At 57.6% G+C, this 18945-nt stretch overlaps 1 protein-coding gene across 3 annotated transcripts in view; it reads right to left on the reverse strand.

Moving 5' to 3' along the window:
- STARD8 (StAR related lipid transfer domain containing 8) overlaps positions 1–18027 on the reverse strand; it is a 41802-nt gene extending 23775 nt beyond the window's left edge. Inside the window, exons 1-2 of one of the 3 annotated variants that reach the window (XM_018914405.3) lie at positions 17870–18027; positions 15581–15614 (exon numbers count right to left, since the gene is read on the reverse strand). In XM_018914405.3, coding sequence (XP_018769950.1) covers positions 15581–15614; positions 17870–17914 — 79 coding nt within the window. In that variant the 5' untranslated portion in view covers positions 17915–18027. Of the gene's footprint in view, positions 1–6021; positions 6184–10996; positions 11019–15580; positions 15615–17869 lie in introns of those variants that run through there. The other 2 variants (XM_030228970.2, XM_009090405.4) reach the window with 2 other exon arrangements.
- Between the last annotated feature and the right edge of the window lie 918 nt (positions 18028–18945).

Consider the following 18945-nt stretch of genomic DNA (forward strand, 5'->3'; position numbering starts at 1 on the left):
AAGCACAGGATACGGGGTTCAGCAGCCCTTATCTTCATCATCTTAAAGATAATGGAAGGGATGGATGGCCTGAAAGCAGCCTCGTGGATGCCAGCTCAGCCTCAGCACAATGGCAGCAGCACTGACAGGGCACAGGGGATCCCGCAGGACCCCACTCCTCACCTTGCTGTGACAGGAGGGACCCCACAGGACCCTGCTCCTCACCCTGCTGTGACAGCCAGCCCATCCAGCTCCTCCCGCAGCTGCCACCTCCACAATTCGGGACAAGGAGCCAAAGCTGAGGTCACCCGGCTCAGCTGTGGACCCTCCCCAGCACCCACCTCCTCTCCCCACCCTCCTCAGGCCAAATATAAATTTGCTTACAGGAAATGCCTTAAAGAAAAGGCACCTCCCTGTGTCCCGAAGAATGCCCAGAAAATAAACTGTCTCTGGACAAGAAGGAAATGGGTTGTTTTTGTTTTTTTTTTTTAAATCACATTGCAAAGCAGCTTTATTAACCCCTTCAGTCCCTGCTGTAAATGCAATCCCTGTGTGCCTCAGGGAATCTCAAGGTGTCTGGAGTCTGCATTGGTGATGTGAGAAGAACCTATCTGTGGCATTACCAGATCCTGGAAAAAATGCCACAAAACCCGGAATCCAAACACAAACTCTGCCTGGCAAGGAAAGGATGGGATCCCTGAAAAGGCTCATAGCTGGGGACCCACTCTTGACCTCACAAAAGCTCTGGCTCCATTCCCAGAGGCACTGGAATGGAGAATGGAGAAGGGGAACTTGCCCAGCTGTTGGCATTGCTGGAGGTCCTGCACTGCAGCCGGGGGGGCAGGGGGCTGCACCTGTGCCCCCCTCCCCACCCAGAGCCTTTCCACAAGGGCCCTGGGTGGGGTGTGTTAGTCACCCCCCTCCGAGGGTCCCTCAGGGGCTGTGCTGGGCTCTCCAGCAGATGGAAATGTGGCTCCTGAGCTTCCTGTGGAGGGCAGGGATGGGGTACCCCGGGCCCCTGCAGCCCCCCCAGCCCCGTGCCAGCCCTGCTCTGCAGCTGCTCCAGCCCAGCAGGGACACACGTGGAGGCTTAGGAAGCACAAACCCTGCCTTCACACCAACGTCCTGACACAAGGCACAAGAAAGCAAAAAGAGAAGAAATACAGGAAATCCAGGACGTGGAGAAGCAGCTGCCTCCAGCAGTCAGTCAAGGACAGAGCAAAGCCAGGAGCCCCGTGGGGAGAGCAGAGACCTCTCTCTCCCCAGGCCCTCCAGCACGGGACAGCACAATAAATAAAACAATAAATAAGCTCAGTGCCAGGATCTGGCAGTGTTCCCGTGCACTCACAGGTCACAGCCACAGAGAGGGTGATTCCATTCTCTCTGTACAGCAGAGGAGACCAAAGCAAGGCCAAGGGCACAGCCGAAGCACTCTCTGTGTCAACAGCCCCCAGCACCCCTGAACATCCCTTTAATAAGCAGCCACTTGGTGCTTTCAGCCCCAGAGGCCCTGCATGGTTTGATCCAGCTCAGCTGCTGCTGCAGAACGCCTTCATGCCTGCTGTGGTTGGGAATTTCTCTGGAAGAGCTGTGGAGCTGTGAGGCCAGGCGTGGGAAAGGGAAGCATGGGGTCAGCTGCCACTTGGCTGGGAAGCAAATGTCTGTCCAGAGCAGCAGCCAGGGCTCAGGGTTCAGCAGGAGAGAGATCACCTGCCTGGAGAAGAGAGGCAACCTCTGCCTTCTCTCAGATTTTGCACTTTGTGTATATCCATTATTTTTAGCTGGGAGAGAACCACTGCTTCCTACATCCTTGCTGCTCCCAAGAAAGCAGCACCACAGCTCCCACAACTTCATACCAGGTGAAATCACCCAGCCACAGTCCCTGTGCGCCCCCAGTGTGTCTATCAGGAGGATCATGCCAGTGGCTCTCACCGTGCAACAGCCATCCTGGGATTTGCTCAGGAAGCTGTCTGGAGGCCATGGGGCAACCCTCTGCCTGGAAAAACAGAGCTGGAACACCAGCCAGCCCTGGCTGCCCAAACATCCTGTTCTTGCCCAATGACACTGATGAAACGAGGTCCAGTGCCCTCTGCGTCACTGCTGTGGGCACTGTCCTGCAGCCTTGTGACAGCCCTGCCCAGGCTCAGTTCCAGTTTCAGCAGGAGCAGCAGAGGCCAGCAGCCAACCCTCTGAAAGCCCAGACAGCAAACCCCACCTGCAGCCTCAGAACCACCCCTGCTCCAGCCCAGCCTTCAGCACTTCCAGCAAAGCCTTGTCCTCTTCACTCCTTTCCCTTTTTTCTTCCTTTTCCCTTTAAATGCCAGCTTTCTTGTCCTCTCCCCCTGCACCTGCAGGGCAGGAGATCCCTCATCTCACCCAGGCTGGGGCACACAGGTCCCCTCAGGTTCAGCACCAGGATACCCTGGGAGAAGCTACCAGCTCCTGCTCTCACTTAAGCAACAGGACCAAGCCTTGGCTGCAGCATCCATGGAAATCCAGCTGTTCATCCCAGGACCATGCCAGAAGCCAGGTGTCCCAGGGCTCATCCTGACCACTCCCCCAGCCTGTCTCCCCTGTAGACCCCCAGGCTTTGACACTGCACCCCTGCTGGGGTTCCACGTGCCTCCAGTGCAGTGGGATGGGAAGTGGCTGAGCCCATGGGGAAGGTCCCCTGAGTTGCTGAAGCTGCTCCCAGCCCTGCCGTTAACGTTTGCTCTGCCTGTAACTGGCACGGGGTGACAAGTGCCCTGTGCTGATAAGCGTTCTGCAAACAGCCAGGCCAGTGCCCACGTGGCACCGGGACCTGTCAATGATTAACCCAGCAGCTGCAGGGGACAGCAGCAGGCTGGGGACACAGCCACCCATGGGTGTCACAGTAACCAGAGGCAGGGGACACATGGGGACCCAGTAAAAGCCACATCCTGTGGGATCAGGGTCACACCTGCATCATTAGGGAGAGGGTGATGAGCCTGGAATGGGCAGAGTGAGGCCAGCACAGCTCCACACTAACAATGCTCCTCCTGCAGGACATGCAGGTAACATAACCAGTGAATCAGAAGGCAAACAGACAACAAAAATCCAGAAGCCATCACCAGAAGAGCACCAAAAAAGTGTCCTCTTACTGGAAATGCAGGGACAGACCCTGTCTCTTTAAATCCCTGGCAGCCTGGAAAGGTTCCCATGTTGCCGAGGTGCCTCTGCAAATGGCAGGAGCCAAAGGGCCCGAGCAGCTCAATCATTAACCTGCCGAGACCCCCGGCCTCGCTGGAATGTGCCACCGCCAGTCCCCTCCGGAGCTCTGCTCAAAGGTTCACAGGAGCTCCTCTGCCCTGGCCACCAGCCCCTGGAGGCTCCAGCCCCTTTCCAGCACAGCTTTCCTCCAGGGCTAAACCCCCCAAACACCTCTGCCACATGTGTCAGCAGGGGTGGAACACCATGTGCAAGAAGGGAAGTTGAGAAATAAGAAATCCCAAGTTCCAGGGAGACGTTCCCATGCTCAGCAAACCTGTGACATGGTTTGGGGAGCTGTTACTCCTTGTGGCTCCTCTTGCCTTGGAGTACCATTGCTGCTGCAGCAGGACCAGCACGGGGATGCCATGAGATGGGAAGACTGGCAGAGCAACAGCATCTCAGGTTTTACAGCCCCCATGCCACTTCTAAAGCTTTTTACATGCACAAAACCAGCTCAGCTTTCATCCCTGGGCTCTGGTAATCCTTGTCACCAAATCCAATGGGCAGAAGGGATGGAGCAACATCTCTGCTATGGGGCTGGGGGGAGGAAAGGAGACCCCCGTGTTAGGAGATGCTCTGACCCCTGGTCCCACCACACCACAGGACCCCCAGCTCCCCATGCATCAGGGCCACAGTGACCACTCCAAAGGCATTCCCTTCCCTGCAGCCCCTGCCTGAATTTGGGGATTAAACTCCCATAGACACCAAATGCAAAAGCCCTTCCAAAGCCACACTGAGGGCAAAGGCAAATCCCAAACCCCTGCAACAGGCAAACTATCTCAGGCTTTTCACGGGGTGATCACTTGAAGGAAGGAGACTTCGTTCTTTTCTCTGCTGGCAGTGATTTACCCTCGGCACTGCCTGCACCCTTCAGTGCCAGCCAACTTCCAGGCTTGGTCCTTCTGCCCAAAGTCACGCAGCAGCCTCAGCATGCCCTCGGGGAAAGGGCGACCTTTCGTTCCCCCACTCACTTCAATTGACTTTGAGAACCTTCAAATCTTTTTGAAATTAGTACAAAACCAAAGGGAAGTACTGACGTGCCCTTGGGCACAACCACATTTTGTTCTCTTATGAAACTGAAGCGCTGGCAGCCTGTCCTGTGAACACACACTGGGCTTTGGGCACTGGAGGCAATGCAGACAAGGAATTCTCAACGGAAGCACGGCTGGATTTATGCACTCAGTCTTTTATCAGAAAAGGATTTCTTGGAGGAAGTGCGAGCACATGGCAGGAACATAAGCTGCTCCTCAGAAGGAGCTTTGATACCTGCTCTGTGCTGGAACTTCATGTTTTGCCACACACAGAAAATACTGACAAGCTGTCAGGATAAGGGTGGGGGCTGATTTTTCCCCTGCAAGAATGGAGGGAGACTGATGGGATGAGAGCTGATCCATGGCCTCTGCTCCTGTTGGCACACGTGTGCCAAGAGCAGCAAGGGGTGGCTGCACAGCCACCTCCTCAACTGGGCTTTGGTGAGAGTGCAAACAGAAAAAGGCACAGCCATTGATAACAGTTCACGTATGCAAGTGGAAAAGAGAGTGGATTTCTGCCAAAAATTCACAATATGCACTCCAACACCCAGGGACTGTACAAAGGTCTTTAAGTAGAAGAGGCTCTGCTGCCCTCGGCACACAGAGCATTTCAGAACACAAACCACAAATCCAAACACACAAAGAGCTGGTGTTTGAGCTCGGCACATCAAAGAGCCCCTGAGGAAGCAGCCTCTCACCTTGGCAGCACGCTTCCCCAGAGCACTGCTGGGTCACAATGTGACAAATGACACTCACACAGCAAACCCACCCCTCCCTAGCAAGGACAAAGGGCTCCAAAGGAGCCAACCTGCTGCAAACGTGCCCAGGGCACTGAAAGCCAGGACTTAGAGCCCAGCCTCCCCCACTGCAGGGAGAGGGCCTAATCTGGAGTCCCCTGATAGATGGCAAATCCGTGCTTTCCCAGCCACAGGCTACCTGCACTAATCCCAGGCAGAGGAGGTGAAGAGGAGCCCTGGGGAAAGGCAGGTGGCCCAAACCCCACATCCCTCCCGAGCCCTGCCAGCCGTGTGCGGGTCAGCACGGCTGAGCCAGAGCCGAACCCGAACCGGCCGCTCCAAAGGCAGATTCTCGCCCAGATTCTTGCACCACACACGGCCATGACTCAGCCCGGGAGGACAGAGGGGGATCCAGTTACTGCACGAGGCTGTCAGGAGCTGCATATCAGCTCCAAGCTCCTCATCCTCCCCACCTGCAGCGACAGCCACCTCCTCCAGGCACCGAGTCCGGCCCAACACAGACACCGGTGCCAGAGCACGCACATCCCACCTGGGGCATCCCGGTGCTGCTGGAGACAGCGGGGCTGAGCAGCGTTCTCTGGAGCCACAGGTGAATCACAGAATCTCATTCGGGTTAGAAAATCCACTGTGACCACCGAGCCCAAGTGTTCCCCCAGAATTTCCAAGGCCACCACTAACCCAGTCCCCAAGTGCCACAGCTACACAGCTGTTAAACCCCTCCAGGGACAGTGACTCCTCGGGCAGCCTGTGCCACGGCTGGACAGTCCTTTCAAAGAAAAAAATTGTTCCTAATATCCAACTAAACCTTCCTTGGCACAACTTGAGGCTACTGTATCTCTCCGTCACCTCCTGTCGACTCACTCCACCACACACAGAGTTGTAAGCGATTTCAGGAAGAGATTCTGCCACGCTTGTGCAACAATCGGAGCACAGCCCAAAGGTAGCAGCGTGCTGGGTGCTTTCTCCCAAAACCCAGCACCTCCTCTGCACAGCCCCGCACCCAGCCGCAGGTCCCCATTTACCTTGTGGCTGTGCCCCGTCCAGCCGCGCTCTCGGGGGACCTGTCGAGGGAGGGGGAGCACAGAGGGCTCTGGAGGAGATGGAGGGCGCAGGGGGGATCGCGGTGGCCGGGCCGCCGCGGGCAGCGGGCGGGCTCGGCAGTGCCAGCCGGCGCTCCGGCTGTTGTCGGTGTGAGCGGCAGGTGCGGGGCTGTGCCGCGAGCCCGCCCGCGATCCGCCTCCCCATCCCCGGGATCCGGCCCCCATCCCCGGGATCCGCCTCCCCATCCCCTGCACCGCCCGCCCCGGGATCCGCCCGCCGCCCCCGGGACCGCCCCTCGCCTGCAGCCCCGGCCCTGGCCCGGAGCGGCGGGGGCTCCCCGGTGCTGCATCGGCCGCTGCTGGGGAAGGGACTGCCGCGACAGAGGAGGGACATGGAGATGGAGCCTGGAACCCCTCTGCCAGGGAGCCAGGCTGGGAGAACTGGGGGTGTTCACCTGGAGGAGGCTCCAGGGAGACCTTAGAGACGCTGCCAGTGTCTAAAGGGACTCCAGGAGAGCTTGGGACAAGGGATGGAGGAACAGAACAAGGGGAAATGGCTTTTCACTGTGAAAGAGAGGTGTTAGATGGATGAAATTCTTCCCTGTGAGGGTGGTGAGGCCCTGGCACGGGTTGCCCAGAGAAGCTGTGGCTGCTCCATCCCTGTAAGGGTCCAAGGCCAGATTGGATGGGGCTTGGAGCAACCTGGGACAGTGGAAGATGTCCTTGCCCATGGCAGAGGAGGGAAAGAGATGAACTTTAAGGCCCCTTCCCACCCAAACCATTTTGTGCCGTGTGGAACCCAGTGGAACCCCAAGCCTCATCCATGTCCCGCAGTGCACCAGGCCCCCGTCCCCCCCCCAGCTCATCCGTCCCTCCCCCTCCATTCCCAGACTGGCAGCAGCAACTGCAGGGCCTGGCCTGGCCCCTGGGGCTGCAGGATGGGGACACCAACAGCTGCCACCTCCCTGCTGAGGATGCACAGGGCTGAGGATGCACAGGGATCCCTCAGGCTGTTCTCCCCACAAAGAGGAGCCCCAGGACAATTTCTGGACACACCTGGCTGTCCCCAGCTCTCCCTGTTGGTCAGAGCCAGCAGATGGAACAGTTGGGGTGGAAGGCACAGGGAGGCATTGAGAAGAGTAGTGGGGCTGCTCGCAGGGACTCATGTCCCCAAAAATTCCCTTGCACTGCTCTGTAGTTCCTAATCCAACAGGGCAGAGTGAGGAGGACCTTCTTCATGGCACACACACCTCACAACCTGGCTCTGGACCACACCTCCCGTCACACCAGAGGGACACAGCCACAGGTGATTTGCAAGAGGGAAAAATGGTGCTTAAAAGAAAGAAACGGTGCTTTGGCCTTGAAAGATGACATTTCTGTGAGTAATGAGAGGTGAAAGGGCTGGAGGTCAGGAAGCACCAGCCTAAACATGGAGGTAGAGGCAGAGGAGGCAGAGGGTGAGATGGAGGCAGGCAGTGATCTGGGGTGGGATGACTAGAAAAGCAGGAGATAGACCAGGTACATTGCAGGGATGCCATAAACCACCTTTCCTCTGGAAATCACTGCTTGGAGAGAAGCCCAAGCTCCAGACACGGGAGAATCAAGTTAAAAAACAGGATTTTTCCCCATTGTTTTCATAGTCTGAGAGGCACATCTCCTTCCTTCCTTCCCAAGCTCCTGACTCTCCTCCCACCAACCTGTCGCAGCCCCCCCTGCCCTGGCTCTCCCCGCGGAGGGAAGGGACTCAGCACAGGCTGCTCAATGCGCCTCTTGTTGGCTACAAACTCCTCCCGCAGCTTTGTGCGTGAGAGCCGCTCGCCAGCTGGACCCGAGGGGCGGGCAGGGGGTGGCAGGGGGTGACAGCAGGCAGCCGGTGCCCCCCGGGGTCAGCCCCAGCAAAGGGAGAAGCTGTTGATCCGGGGGGGATCACTGGAAGGTCATTTAGGCTGTGAGGACCCGCGGGCAGAGGAGGGGTCAGCGGGATCCGGGTGTCAGGACCCAGCCGAGCCTTGACCCCCACAAGTCCGGCTCCCCGAGGAGGGGACAAAAAGGGACAGAGGGTGCGCAGAGGCTCTGGAAACACTTCGGGTGCAGAGCTTTGGCGTGCTGGCTGACTCCCAAAGCCAGCACCCCGGGGACAGCCAGGATGGTTATTTCACCCGGGTGGTCCCAGTACGGTGACGGCCACTGGAAAAACGCCGGGCTCAGAGGTTTCAGGCATTTTTCTGCTCGTTCCTTGCGTGAAGCAGGAACAAGGGAGGGTGTGGAGGCAAGAGCAGGAAATCTCGCGGAGACGCTGAGCTGGAAAGCGGCGGCGGGGGCAGCGGGGGCGGCCGCTCCCAGGCGGGGCCCGGGGGTCCCAAAGCGCGACCCCCCCCCGGCCCCGTGGGACACGGATCCGTCTGCTGCCCCCGGCTCCTGAAACCCCCGGAAGAGTCACAGCGAGGAAACAGCGGAAAGGAACGAAAAACGACTCCGAATCCACGGAAAAAACACATTTGCTCCAGCTGGGAACCCCCCGCAGAAGAGGAACCCAGGCACCCCCCGGACACAGCCTGCTCCGGCACACCACAGCCTTTTCACTGCTGCTCCTTTCCAACAACCCAAATAAATGGGGGGAAAAAAAGGTTACCGTTTTCTTTCAGGCACATAAATACAAACAGAGCCTCAAAAGGCACCCATAGGCAATGGAGTCTGGGGCATGTGTGTCACATCCAGCTGCCAGGGGACTCCTGCCCTGCTAATGCATTATCCATGGCTCCTGTTTTTCCACTGCTGTGGATGGAGAACAGGAGAAAACTCGTGTTATTTTCACATGAAGGGTGCCACCCCCTGGCAGAGCTGGCCCAGCCTGTACTGGCATCCCTGCCCACCTTGGGATGCCCCATTTATCTCTGTCCAGCTGCCCTAGTGCAGAACACCTTTTGGCTTTTCCCAGTCCCCAGACCTAAAAGCATCACCCCGGTGCTGCCACTGCAGCCCTTCCAATCACAGGGTACCCAGCAAATCCTACAAGGAACCCCAGGCCCACAGGGCATCCCTAACAGCCCTGAAAACAGCAGTGAATCTGCAGCACAGAGAGCCCAGAAACAATCTTTGCCCATCCACGTGGAGCTTCCAGGACCACAGGGATGTTCCAGCACTGGCCTCACACCACCAGGAAGGGAGCAAACCAGCCAAGAGGAGGAAGATGGCTTCAATGTCCTTCGTGAGAGGAAAATCAGGGGAAAGAGGTCAACTGGCACACCCGAAATGGCAGCTGGAGCCGTGCTGCCAGCTGCACGAACACAGCAGGCAGGATCTCAGCAGTGCTGAATTCTCCGGCTTCCAAAGGAGGAGGGCGAGAGGGAGGAAAAGAGAAGCTCAGAGACACACACAACAGCATCATTCATGGAGCTGGGTTTGTGCAACAAGGGTCCTGTGTCTGGCTTGGAGCTCCAGGCAATTAAAACAGCAGCCACAGATCTGGGAGAAACAGCAGGAATTTATCCGAGGAATCCGGATTATGTGGCCACTGCTGGAGCAGAGCAGAAAGCCCCCAGCTCCTGGAAGGCAAAACGCTGGCAAGTGATGAGCAACCAGCTCCATTATCCAACTGTTCCTGCCTCACCCACCCGAGTCAGAGCTTCCTCTCATCACATCAGGGGTGGGGGGATATCTGCTGCTGCTCCTGCCTCCAGACAGGCCCACCAAGAGGAGGGTGAGGGCCCTGCTCCCCAGCCCACACAGGGACCTGGCTGCAGCAGGCAGGGGCACAAGGGGCTGCAGGGCTGCTCGGGGGACATATGGCAAGGCAAGTGGGCTGTGGTCCCAAAAATAAGGGCAGTGCTTTGCAAGTCTAAGAACGTGGTTTTCCATTCTGGTCCATCCTTGGAAGCATGCACAGGGTTACCAGCACGTGTGAAAAGAGACAGGATGATGAGCAATCTTGTGAAAATCTTCCTGGCAGGGCTGGCTCCTGGGAGCAACCACAGATGTCCAGGAGACGCCAGAGAGGATCTGTGCTCCCTACTCTCATGTGGATGATCCCAGAACAATCTCCTTTCCCCTGCAGGAGATCCTGTCCCCTCTGATCCATGGGGCAAACAGCCCCGGGCTACAACTTGCCACATGTGCCAGCTCTGAGCCAGGCAATGTCACTGGCACGGGGTCTGACAGTGTGAGATCTTTAGAGAACTCCACTTCCCCCTCGCCTACAACAAATTAAGACTATCTACTCATCCCTGAGAAATAGCCCCTGTCCACCCAGTGTGTTTTGGGCCATTCTTGAAGGGATCATTTATCAGCAGAAAGAATGAGTTTCCAGGTGTGAGGTGGAATTGTTCACTAAGCATCACAGCCGACGGAGAAACCAGGCAGCAGGCGTTCCTCCTTCACACAAACCAAAATAAATGGCTTTCAAGATCATTACCCACACCCTGTTATCACAGGCATCTTTACAAGCCACATCAAACCAGTTTTAGCACCGGAGTTTTAAATGAACAAAAACTTCCTTAAGCATTTTCACAGCCTTGACAAGATGACTGATACAAGCATCATTAAAACATTATCAAATACAAAATAATGCTCTTTCTTTGATGAAAAGTGGCAGTTCTTTTCACCTGACCGACCCTCGGACGGATGATTTGCTTTACCAGTCGGCTCAGAACAGTCCCCGCCTCGGCTTTGGGACCGGCATCACTCAGACACGACAGAAAGCCGGGCACGGCCCAGAACGCCACCAAAATCGCTCGGGTTTGGACGGAAAGCAGAGCCCGCGCCCCTCAGCCGCATCCCCTGTCTGCGCTCTGCCCTTTGCGCCCACCGCACTGACACGCACGGAGCCCACCCTGCGCCAGCCCCGTCCCCCCGCCCGCCGAGCAGCGAACGCGCCGGCCCCGCTCCCGGCGCTGCCCCGCACCGGGCGGCTCGCAGCCCCCGCACCGGGCTCGCCCCAGCAGCCCCGGCCCGCACTCACCTGCCCGCCCTCGCCGTCTCCCCCCGCACGGAGCCGCGGCCGCGGCGCGGCGTAGCCGCAGTCCCAGGGAGCGCCCGGAGCCCCAGCGCGGAGCCGCGACCCCGGCCCCGTCCCGGCGACCCATCGCTGCTCCGGCGGGACGGGCGAGCTGCCGCTCCTCCCCCGCCGGGATGCGGGCACGGGACTGAAGCCGCTCCCGGGGAACGCCCGCTCCCCTTCCGCCCGTTCCCCGCTCCTCCGGCCGAGGAAGCCGCTGGCCCCGGTGGACGCTCCCCCCGCCGGGGCCGGCAGCATCCCCCGGGCGCTCACCTGGGAGCCCGCTCAGCCCCTTCCCCCAGGCTCGGGCATCACCAGGGGCCGAGGTGAAGGTGATGCTGAGCCACGTGTTCCACCTGCACCCTCCCAAAACTGAGTCACCCCCGCTCCGCTGCCGCCTCCGCTCCTGGGGGCGGGCGAATGTTCAAAGCCCTGCGGACGCGCCGGGCAGGGCTCAGGGGCTCTTCATTAAGAAGGGAAGGAATTAACGTGATCAGACTGGCCTGCCAATACCTCACACGGCTTTTCCCCCATCTGACCTCTCGGGCTTTGAAAACAAACTCCCATGAGCATCACACAAACCCAGGAGGCTGCCACAGCCCCATGCCTGCTCCCTTTGCATCAACTTTACCCAGAAGGACTGAGGGGCTACTTCAGGCACAGGATTACCCTCCTGTGATAGTTAAAGCAGTTTGCATGTCAAAGTTCTGACCAAAGAAAACCATTGCCCAGCCAAACCTTTCTGCCAGTTTTCAGTGTATTTTCTCATGATAATTTCAGGGAAATGACCACACTCGGAACTTCCCTCTAGCTCCTTTCAGTCTCATGCAAACCACCCGAGGATGCAGATAGAAATGTGCTTTCCTGCCTGCAGTTACTTTCCAGCCAGTCTCAGTCACTCCTTGCTGTCATGGGAAAAACTTGGCGACGCTCTGGGCAAGAGGTGGCTAAAGGGGCCTTTTCCCAGCTCGTTCCCTGCACTTCCCACGTGCTCTGAAGCTCACGAACACAGAAAAACCTTCTCTCTAACCCAGGCTCTTCCTTTCTGGCCTTCAAAGAAAATCCCCCAACCTGTGAGCGGATCCTGCTGTCCAGAGGGGGGAATCTGTATTTTGTTAGCTACAGGAAATGGGAAAACTTCCAGCCCTGGAATTAAAGCCCAGAAGGAAGGAGCTGAGCTGGGGGAGGGGTCTCTGTCACTGCAGCAGTAATCAGGGGGTCAAAGCTACAAAAATTTTACAGGCAGAGGGACACAAGAATGAGAACTGGTGATTCACCAGCCAAGCCAGAACCCAGGAGGGCAAGGAAGAGGAAGAGGAAGGAGCAGCACAGAATCCCCTCATCACATGTCCCACTAAAACCACAAATAATCACATTCGGTTCAGCTTTTCTACTTCCCAGCGCTCTGACCCACACCCAGCCCCATGACTGCCTTTTCCACCATGTAAGAGCAGCAGTTTCTCAAGGAGTTCCAGAAATGCCCAGAATGGGTCCCTGCTGCCACATCCAGCATCCCACTCACTCCATGGGTCCCCTCTGATCTCCCTGGCTGGCTCTCATGCCACAGCCAGAGCATGGCCCCAGTGCCAAGAGCAGCAGCCCTTGCACACCCAGGACTTGCCAGTCCCCAGCCCCTCTCCCTTCCAACACATTCAGACAATGACAAAACCAGATCCCAGTCTCTGCTTCTCCCCCCAAACCCAGGGAACCACACTCACGGGCTCAGGTCAGGTGAGGAACAGGGGCCTCGTGCTCAGGCCACAAGCCCACCAAGCCAGTGCAGGAGATTTTTGTGCAAGGAGAGAAGAACAGCTCAGCTGTGACAACACATCAACAACAGCTAAATTTAGCAGGTTATTTTCGGTGATCCAGATGCTGAGTAAATACAACCTTATTATTTCATGCAGGGGCAAAAGTTCAGCCGAGTCCCTTGTGCTGCTTTTCCCTGTTAGTTTACCACATCCAGCCACAGGAGCCCACCCTGAAATGCTGCAATGTCACCACTGTGACACCACTGTCTGGCAGTGCTGGCAGGAGCCACCAGCTCCGTCCCTGTCCTTGAGCAGCAAGAGGAGCCCCTGCTCTGACTTCCCAATCCTTTCTGGAGGGGTCTGGTGCTGCTCTTGGTAGGAATTTATTCTGAGGATGCAGTTTTCAGGTGCATGGCCAGGCTGTGAGCCTTTCCTTTCTTCAAGCTTTTCCTTTCTGCTCAGTCCAGAACAATACATGGGAAGTGAATGCTGGAGTGGAAACAAAGGGTTAGGAAATCCATGGAAACCTGACCCAGCTGGGATTGTTCCAGTGGTTCAGTCTGGGGCTCTGCAGGGGCTCTGTGTCCCATGCAGCCAAGGGGACTGCAGGGTGGGCCAAGAGGGCTTTGATGCAAAACAGGGCAGCAGGAGGGAGAGTAGGGACACAGGAGTCCCCATGTGCTCCATGGCTGGAACATCACCTCCAAGAAAGCAGATGAAATCCAAGTTCTTTTCCACCATCACTGCTGCAGGAGCTGCCATGGCATACCCAGGCGTTTCAATGCCACAGTGACCTCATCCAGCCAATGTTCAGGGAAGGGGCTGTGGCAGCACAACCACAGCTCCAAACAGGGGCTGGGAGTGAGTCTGTCCTTGCCTGGAAAGCAGCTCAGGGAGTTTGCCAGGTGTGCTGGGAGAGCAGCAGTGCTGAAGGGGGAAAGTCAGAGACAAGCTCTGGGAATTTATATAAGAGACACTTTGCTAAGAGCTGCTGAGATAAAGCAGAACCATCTCCACCCTGCCTTGTGCCACTGTGCTGGGAGCTGAGGTCCTCGTGCCACCCATCCAAGGAGACTGAAAATCATCATAAGGGAAGGGAATGGTGTCCCCAAGCGCATGGCCTGAATGCCCCCTTTGTTTGAGCATCTTCTGGGGACAATGGGTGAAGAGGACAGCAGGCACCTGCCCTGGCCCATTCCCAGTGGAGGGCACAACCTCCCTGCAGGCTTGCTCCTGTCCAGTGTAATCCATAGGAAAAGGAGAACTGCAGCCTGCCCCAGGCACTGCTGCAGGTCACAGTGACACCAGGAACTGCTATGACCCCATCATCACATCAAGTCACAGGTGACAAATCCCACAGTGAGAAACTCTGCAGCTGCTCAGGACACAAGGCTCCTGCTCAGGACATGAAGCTCCTGCTCCTCTTGCCCCCAGAGCCCATGGCCACCCAGCATCCCTCCAGCAGCCAGAGCTGGGACAGGGACATGTGACAGGCAAGTGTCAACTGGGGTCATTTGAGTCTCATTGAGCCTTCATCAGGAGAGACCTGGATTCTACAGGCAGTTTTAACCAAGGGGAACCTATAAACATTTTTTGCCTCAGAATCCCAGTCAGAGCGTGATCCATAGGAGCCTTCCCTTCCACAGGGCTCTTTAACTCTTGACTTTTATGTTCTTAATCTCTCCCATGCAAGGGCCAGAGACCACCCAAGTCACCTCTGGGGCTCTCTAACAAAGCACCTTTTGTTACCCAGAGCTCTCCTGTGCTCTGGGCTCTCACCAGCCAGACTCAGAGCTCACTTCACCCTTATGTGCATGAGAACAAGAGGCCCTCAGTGCACCACCCTTTGGGCAGGGAACTGCCTGGAGATCCCCAGGCACATCCCATGGACTCCCTGCACAGTGGATTTCCCTTTCCATGATGCCAAGGCTCCAGCCAGCAGTGTGGGCAGCCCCACTGCCCCCACCTCCGACACCAGAGCCACCATCCACGGGGCGTGTCCTGAGCCCTGTGTCCAAAGTAGCAGAACTACCCCAGCTCCATGTCCCTCCACTTCTAGGGCCACCAGGGCCACCAGAGCCATGGCCACAGGGCACCCTGTGTAGGATGGGACGGGTTTGACATGGAGGTGTCACTGCACAAAGACCTCCATGGCACCAATGGAGGGATGAGGAAAGGCTCCTCTGCCGCCCTGCCACAGCCCCATCCCTATCCCTGCTTCCTGGTCCTGCTGGCACACCTCCTCCCCCTCCTCCTCCTCCTCCTCCTCCTCCTCCTCCTCTTGCTCCCAGAGACCTCCACCAGCCTCCCCAGCACCCACAAACCCCTCATGGCAGGGCAGCCCCATGCCCAACCTGTGCCCCCACCTTGACAGAGGTTGGATCAGGGCAGCAGCAGCCGTGCACAACCCCAACCCCCAGGATCAGCCTGCAGCTGCACTGCCAGTCCCTCCTGCCCCACAGTCATGGGTGAGACACCCCAGACACACAAAGCCAAGGGTCTCTGAGCCAGGGGTGCCCTTCCTGCCCATGGCACTGCAGTGCCAAGGCTCTGGGGCTCCCCATGGGATTATCTGCTGAGCACAAAGCTGCTCACCACAAAGACAAGAGGACCTGAAAAGGAACCAAAGTCCCTTTGTAAATATTTTCTCTTGAAAATAACAGTTTTGGGGGAAAAAAATCACACTGCTGGCAGAAGAACCCAGCAAGGGGATATTTCTTTTCCCGTGATCCCTGCTCACCTGCCCTTGTTTAACAGCAAGGGCACTCCTGCCCCAAAGATTATTGCTGCAGCTTACCTGCATCTTTTTTATCTTCTAACAACGTGAATTTCTGTGAAAAGAAAGGAAGAAAAAAAATAGAAATAATTTTTTTTATCATTTTGATTCTCACATTTGCGGAATGCTGCCCCTCACATCTGGGCTCGGTCCCTGCTCCAGCTCCCCGGGGCCCAGAAGTGACCTGAGACCAGCAGTGCTGACCAGCATTGCTGGAACAAGCAATGATGCTTGGGGCCCTGGACAAGGCTTCTCCCAAGGGCATCACCCCACTGGTTGTAAAACACCACTGCCACTCCCAAGGGCCCTGAGCACCGGGCAAAGATGGCAAACCTGGCACCCACCAGCCCGGCTCCTGAGGGAAGCCACGGAAAACGGGACTCACAGCAGGGCCTGGCAGCACCTGGGACACAGCAGCACTTTGCAGAGTGGAGGAGCAGCAGAAGGTCCCCATTCCTGGTCCCGAGGTGAGCCCAGAGCCCAGGAGGCTCCCCAGTCCCTCTCTGGGTGAAGACTGAGCCCCTGCAGTGCTGCTGCCCCGCGAACGGCCGGAGGTGACGGCGGGATCACCGCAGGAATGCGCCGTGGAACGAGCCCGGCTTTCCCACGGACCCCGGGACCCCTCTTCCTGCCGGGGCAGCAGGGCTGAGCTGGCCCAGGGAAGCCAGGCTTAACCATGTCCCTGCTGCTGTGCTTCCCCAGCACTGCCTGCCCGAGGGGTGCCATCACCAGGGCTGGAGTCATCGCTGGACCTCAAAGCGTGCCCTTATCCAGCTCCTCTGGATCCTTTGGCATTGCCCAATCTGTTCCCACACCTTCCTTTTCCCATGAAATCTTCCACCAGCCAAGATCCACTTCATTTAGCCTGGAAAGCTTTAATCCCACAGACAGAGCCCAGCACGTTTCTCCCTGTTCAAGAAATTCCTCAGCAAGGAAGGTGAGAATTCCTCGCCTGTTGGTGGTGACCAGCTGAGCAGCTGAGCAGTGCTGGCATGGGGAGGAGAGAGGGTCCAGGCTGAAGCAGAAGGCTCAGCCCTACAGGAGGCCACTGAAGGCAACCAGGAGGGTGGTGGCCTGGCCGGCTGGGCCACTAGACCCCACATTGGGCTAAAGAGATGGGCTGTAGGCAGGGGACTGCTGGGTGCTTCCAAGGAGGCTGAAACCCGTGGGCACCAGAGCCTGTGCAGGCCAGGCTGGAGTCATCCCAAGCTGCAGCTGTGCCAGTGGCCATGCAGGACTCGGTGTCACTGTCCGTGCCACCACCAGTATGATGGCAATGCCAACACGCAGCACACAGGACAAACAGGGTTAATGAGGACAGCTAAGCTCTCCAGAGACAGCGGGGATGAGACAGCAGGGACAAGACAGCCACTAATATTACCAATGAATTTCACAAATGTCATTTTTAGACTCAACTATTTTAAGCATTGCACTGAAAGCCCGGGGGGACAGCGTGCATTCCACATTCATTTCACCACAGCAGATCCACTCACTCAGCACAGCCTGGTGTACAGCACTGTCTGAAAAGGGATTTTAACGCTTTTCCCAATCTGAAACTCCTGAAATTCACACTAACTATAACTCCACAATCTCCCCAGCTCACCTCCCACCACACTGCATGGGCTGGAACACAATAAACCAACAGTAATCAGGAGGAGGCAGGGAGAGTTGTTTGTTATTAAGGTGGCAGATGAAGAATTAAACCCTAGAGAAAAATCTCAGATGTCACGCCATGAGAACTGCTGCTGCAGGAAATAAAATACTGGGGGCCCTTGGCCTTGCTGCTCCTTTGTCATCCTGCTCAAGCTGCCCTGACCCTCCAGGTTGGCCACGGTCCCACAGCCACGCCACGGGTGACCTGAGCCTCTGGGCTGGGAAGGATGTCCCAGCCCGGCCACGCCATACAGGCAGGCACGGAAGGACCCTCCGGGCATGGGCTGACCACCTCGGGGGGCTGAGGGTGCACACACACTCAAAAACACAGACAGACAGACAGACACACACACACACACACACACAAACACAGAGCCCAGCTCGGCGGGCAGAGCCCCCTGCCCGCCCAGGGCTGTCGCTGCCAGGACACGGTGACCCAGGAAAGGGCAGCGGGCGAGCTCAGGGCACAGGGACCAGCGCACCTACACACGGCCCAGCCAAAATTAAACCCTCTCGCGGACACGACACCCCCCGGAGCAGACGCCGACACCGCGAAGAAGCCGAACCCCGCCGGGGACGCGTCCCAGGCGCCCCTTGCAGAGGCTTCGCAAAGCGGAGCGTGTCAGCGACGGACACCGCGGGGCAGCGCTCCCCTACCTTGGCTCTTTTGAAGCAAGCCCAGAAGAAGTCCAGCAATGGCATGATGTGCCGGGGGGCCCGGCAGACCCCCTTAGAGAGCGGCGCTGCCCCTGGCGGCGGGGAGAGCCCCCCCCGGCACCCCCATGGCAGCGTTGCAGCGGCGGAGCCGGCAGAGCCCGGTGCGGGCGGCGCGGAGGGAGGAGCGGCCGGCAGCGGCGGAGGCGGGCCAGCATTCAAACCCTGCACCGTTATTCAGTTGGTTGGGAACGGGCTTGGACGCGATTGAAATTCCCCGAAGATTGCGAGTTTTAAACAGCTCCAGGCTTTCCTTCCTGCCTGGAACGCACCCGAGCTGCTCCCATTCCCAGGCAGTGGGAAGGGGCGAGGGGTGACCGACACTCCAGAGCAGGAGAAGGGGGATTTTGGCTGTCAAAGGCACATGTAGGACGTTAGAAACCCAAACCCTGGACGGTTCAGATTGTCACTCCGGTCCTGCCCGAGCCGGCTGGCAGCTCCCGGCGCTTCCCTCTGCAGGCACAAGGTGTACCCAGCCGTGGTGCCATCCCTGCGTGCTCAGGTGCTGCTGGCCTCACCACGGGCACAGCAGAGCAAGGCCAGCCTGCTGGTGGGATCCAATCGGGGCAAACAACCCGAGGGAATCCCCCCAGCCATCAAATAGGTCTGAGCCCTTTATTCCAGCTATTCCCAGCTCCGTATCTGCCTTCTGCAAACATCATTCCTTCACAAGCGCCACAATAAAAGGTCAAGTCACAAACATTTGTGCCAGCACCCTACTCACAGCCCCTCAGGCCAGGATTCTTCCTGCAGGCACAAAAGAACACCCCCAAAACTGGTGATTTGTGTCAGCAGTTCAGAAGGAGCAAGGGCAAGCAGATCCACAGTGAAGTCTGCGCTAGCCCTACTCCAAAGGACACTTGGTGGCTGTCACACACCCTGGACTGGCATCAGGCTCTACAGTGGGATGGTACCTGCCCACTGCCCATCTCGGGCTGGTGTCAGCTCCACTCTGACAGGACCTGCAGGAGGAACACAAGCCAGAGCACAATGGTTCTGCTCTGGATGTGACACGTCTC

This window comes from Serinus canaria, chromosome 4A (assembly GCF_022539315.1).
Source record: "Serinus canaria isolate serCan28SL12 chromosome 4A, serCan2020, whole genome shotgun sequence".
NCBI classification, from domain to species: domain Eukaryota; kingdom Metazoa; phylum Chordata; class Aves; order Passeriformes; family Fringillidae; genus Serinus; species Serinus canaria.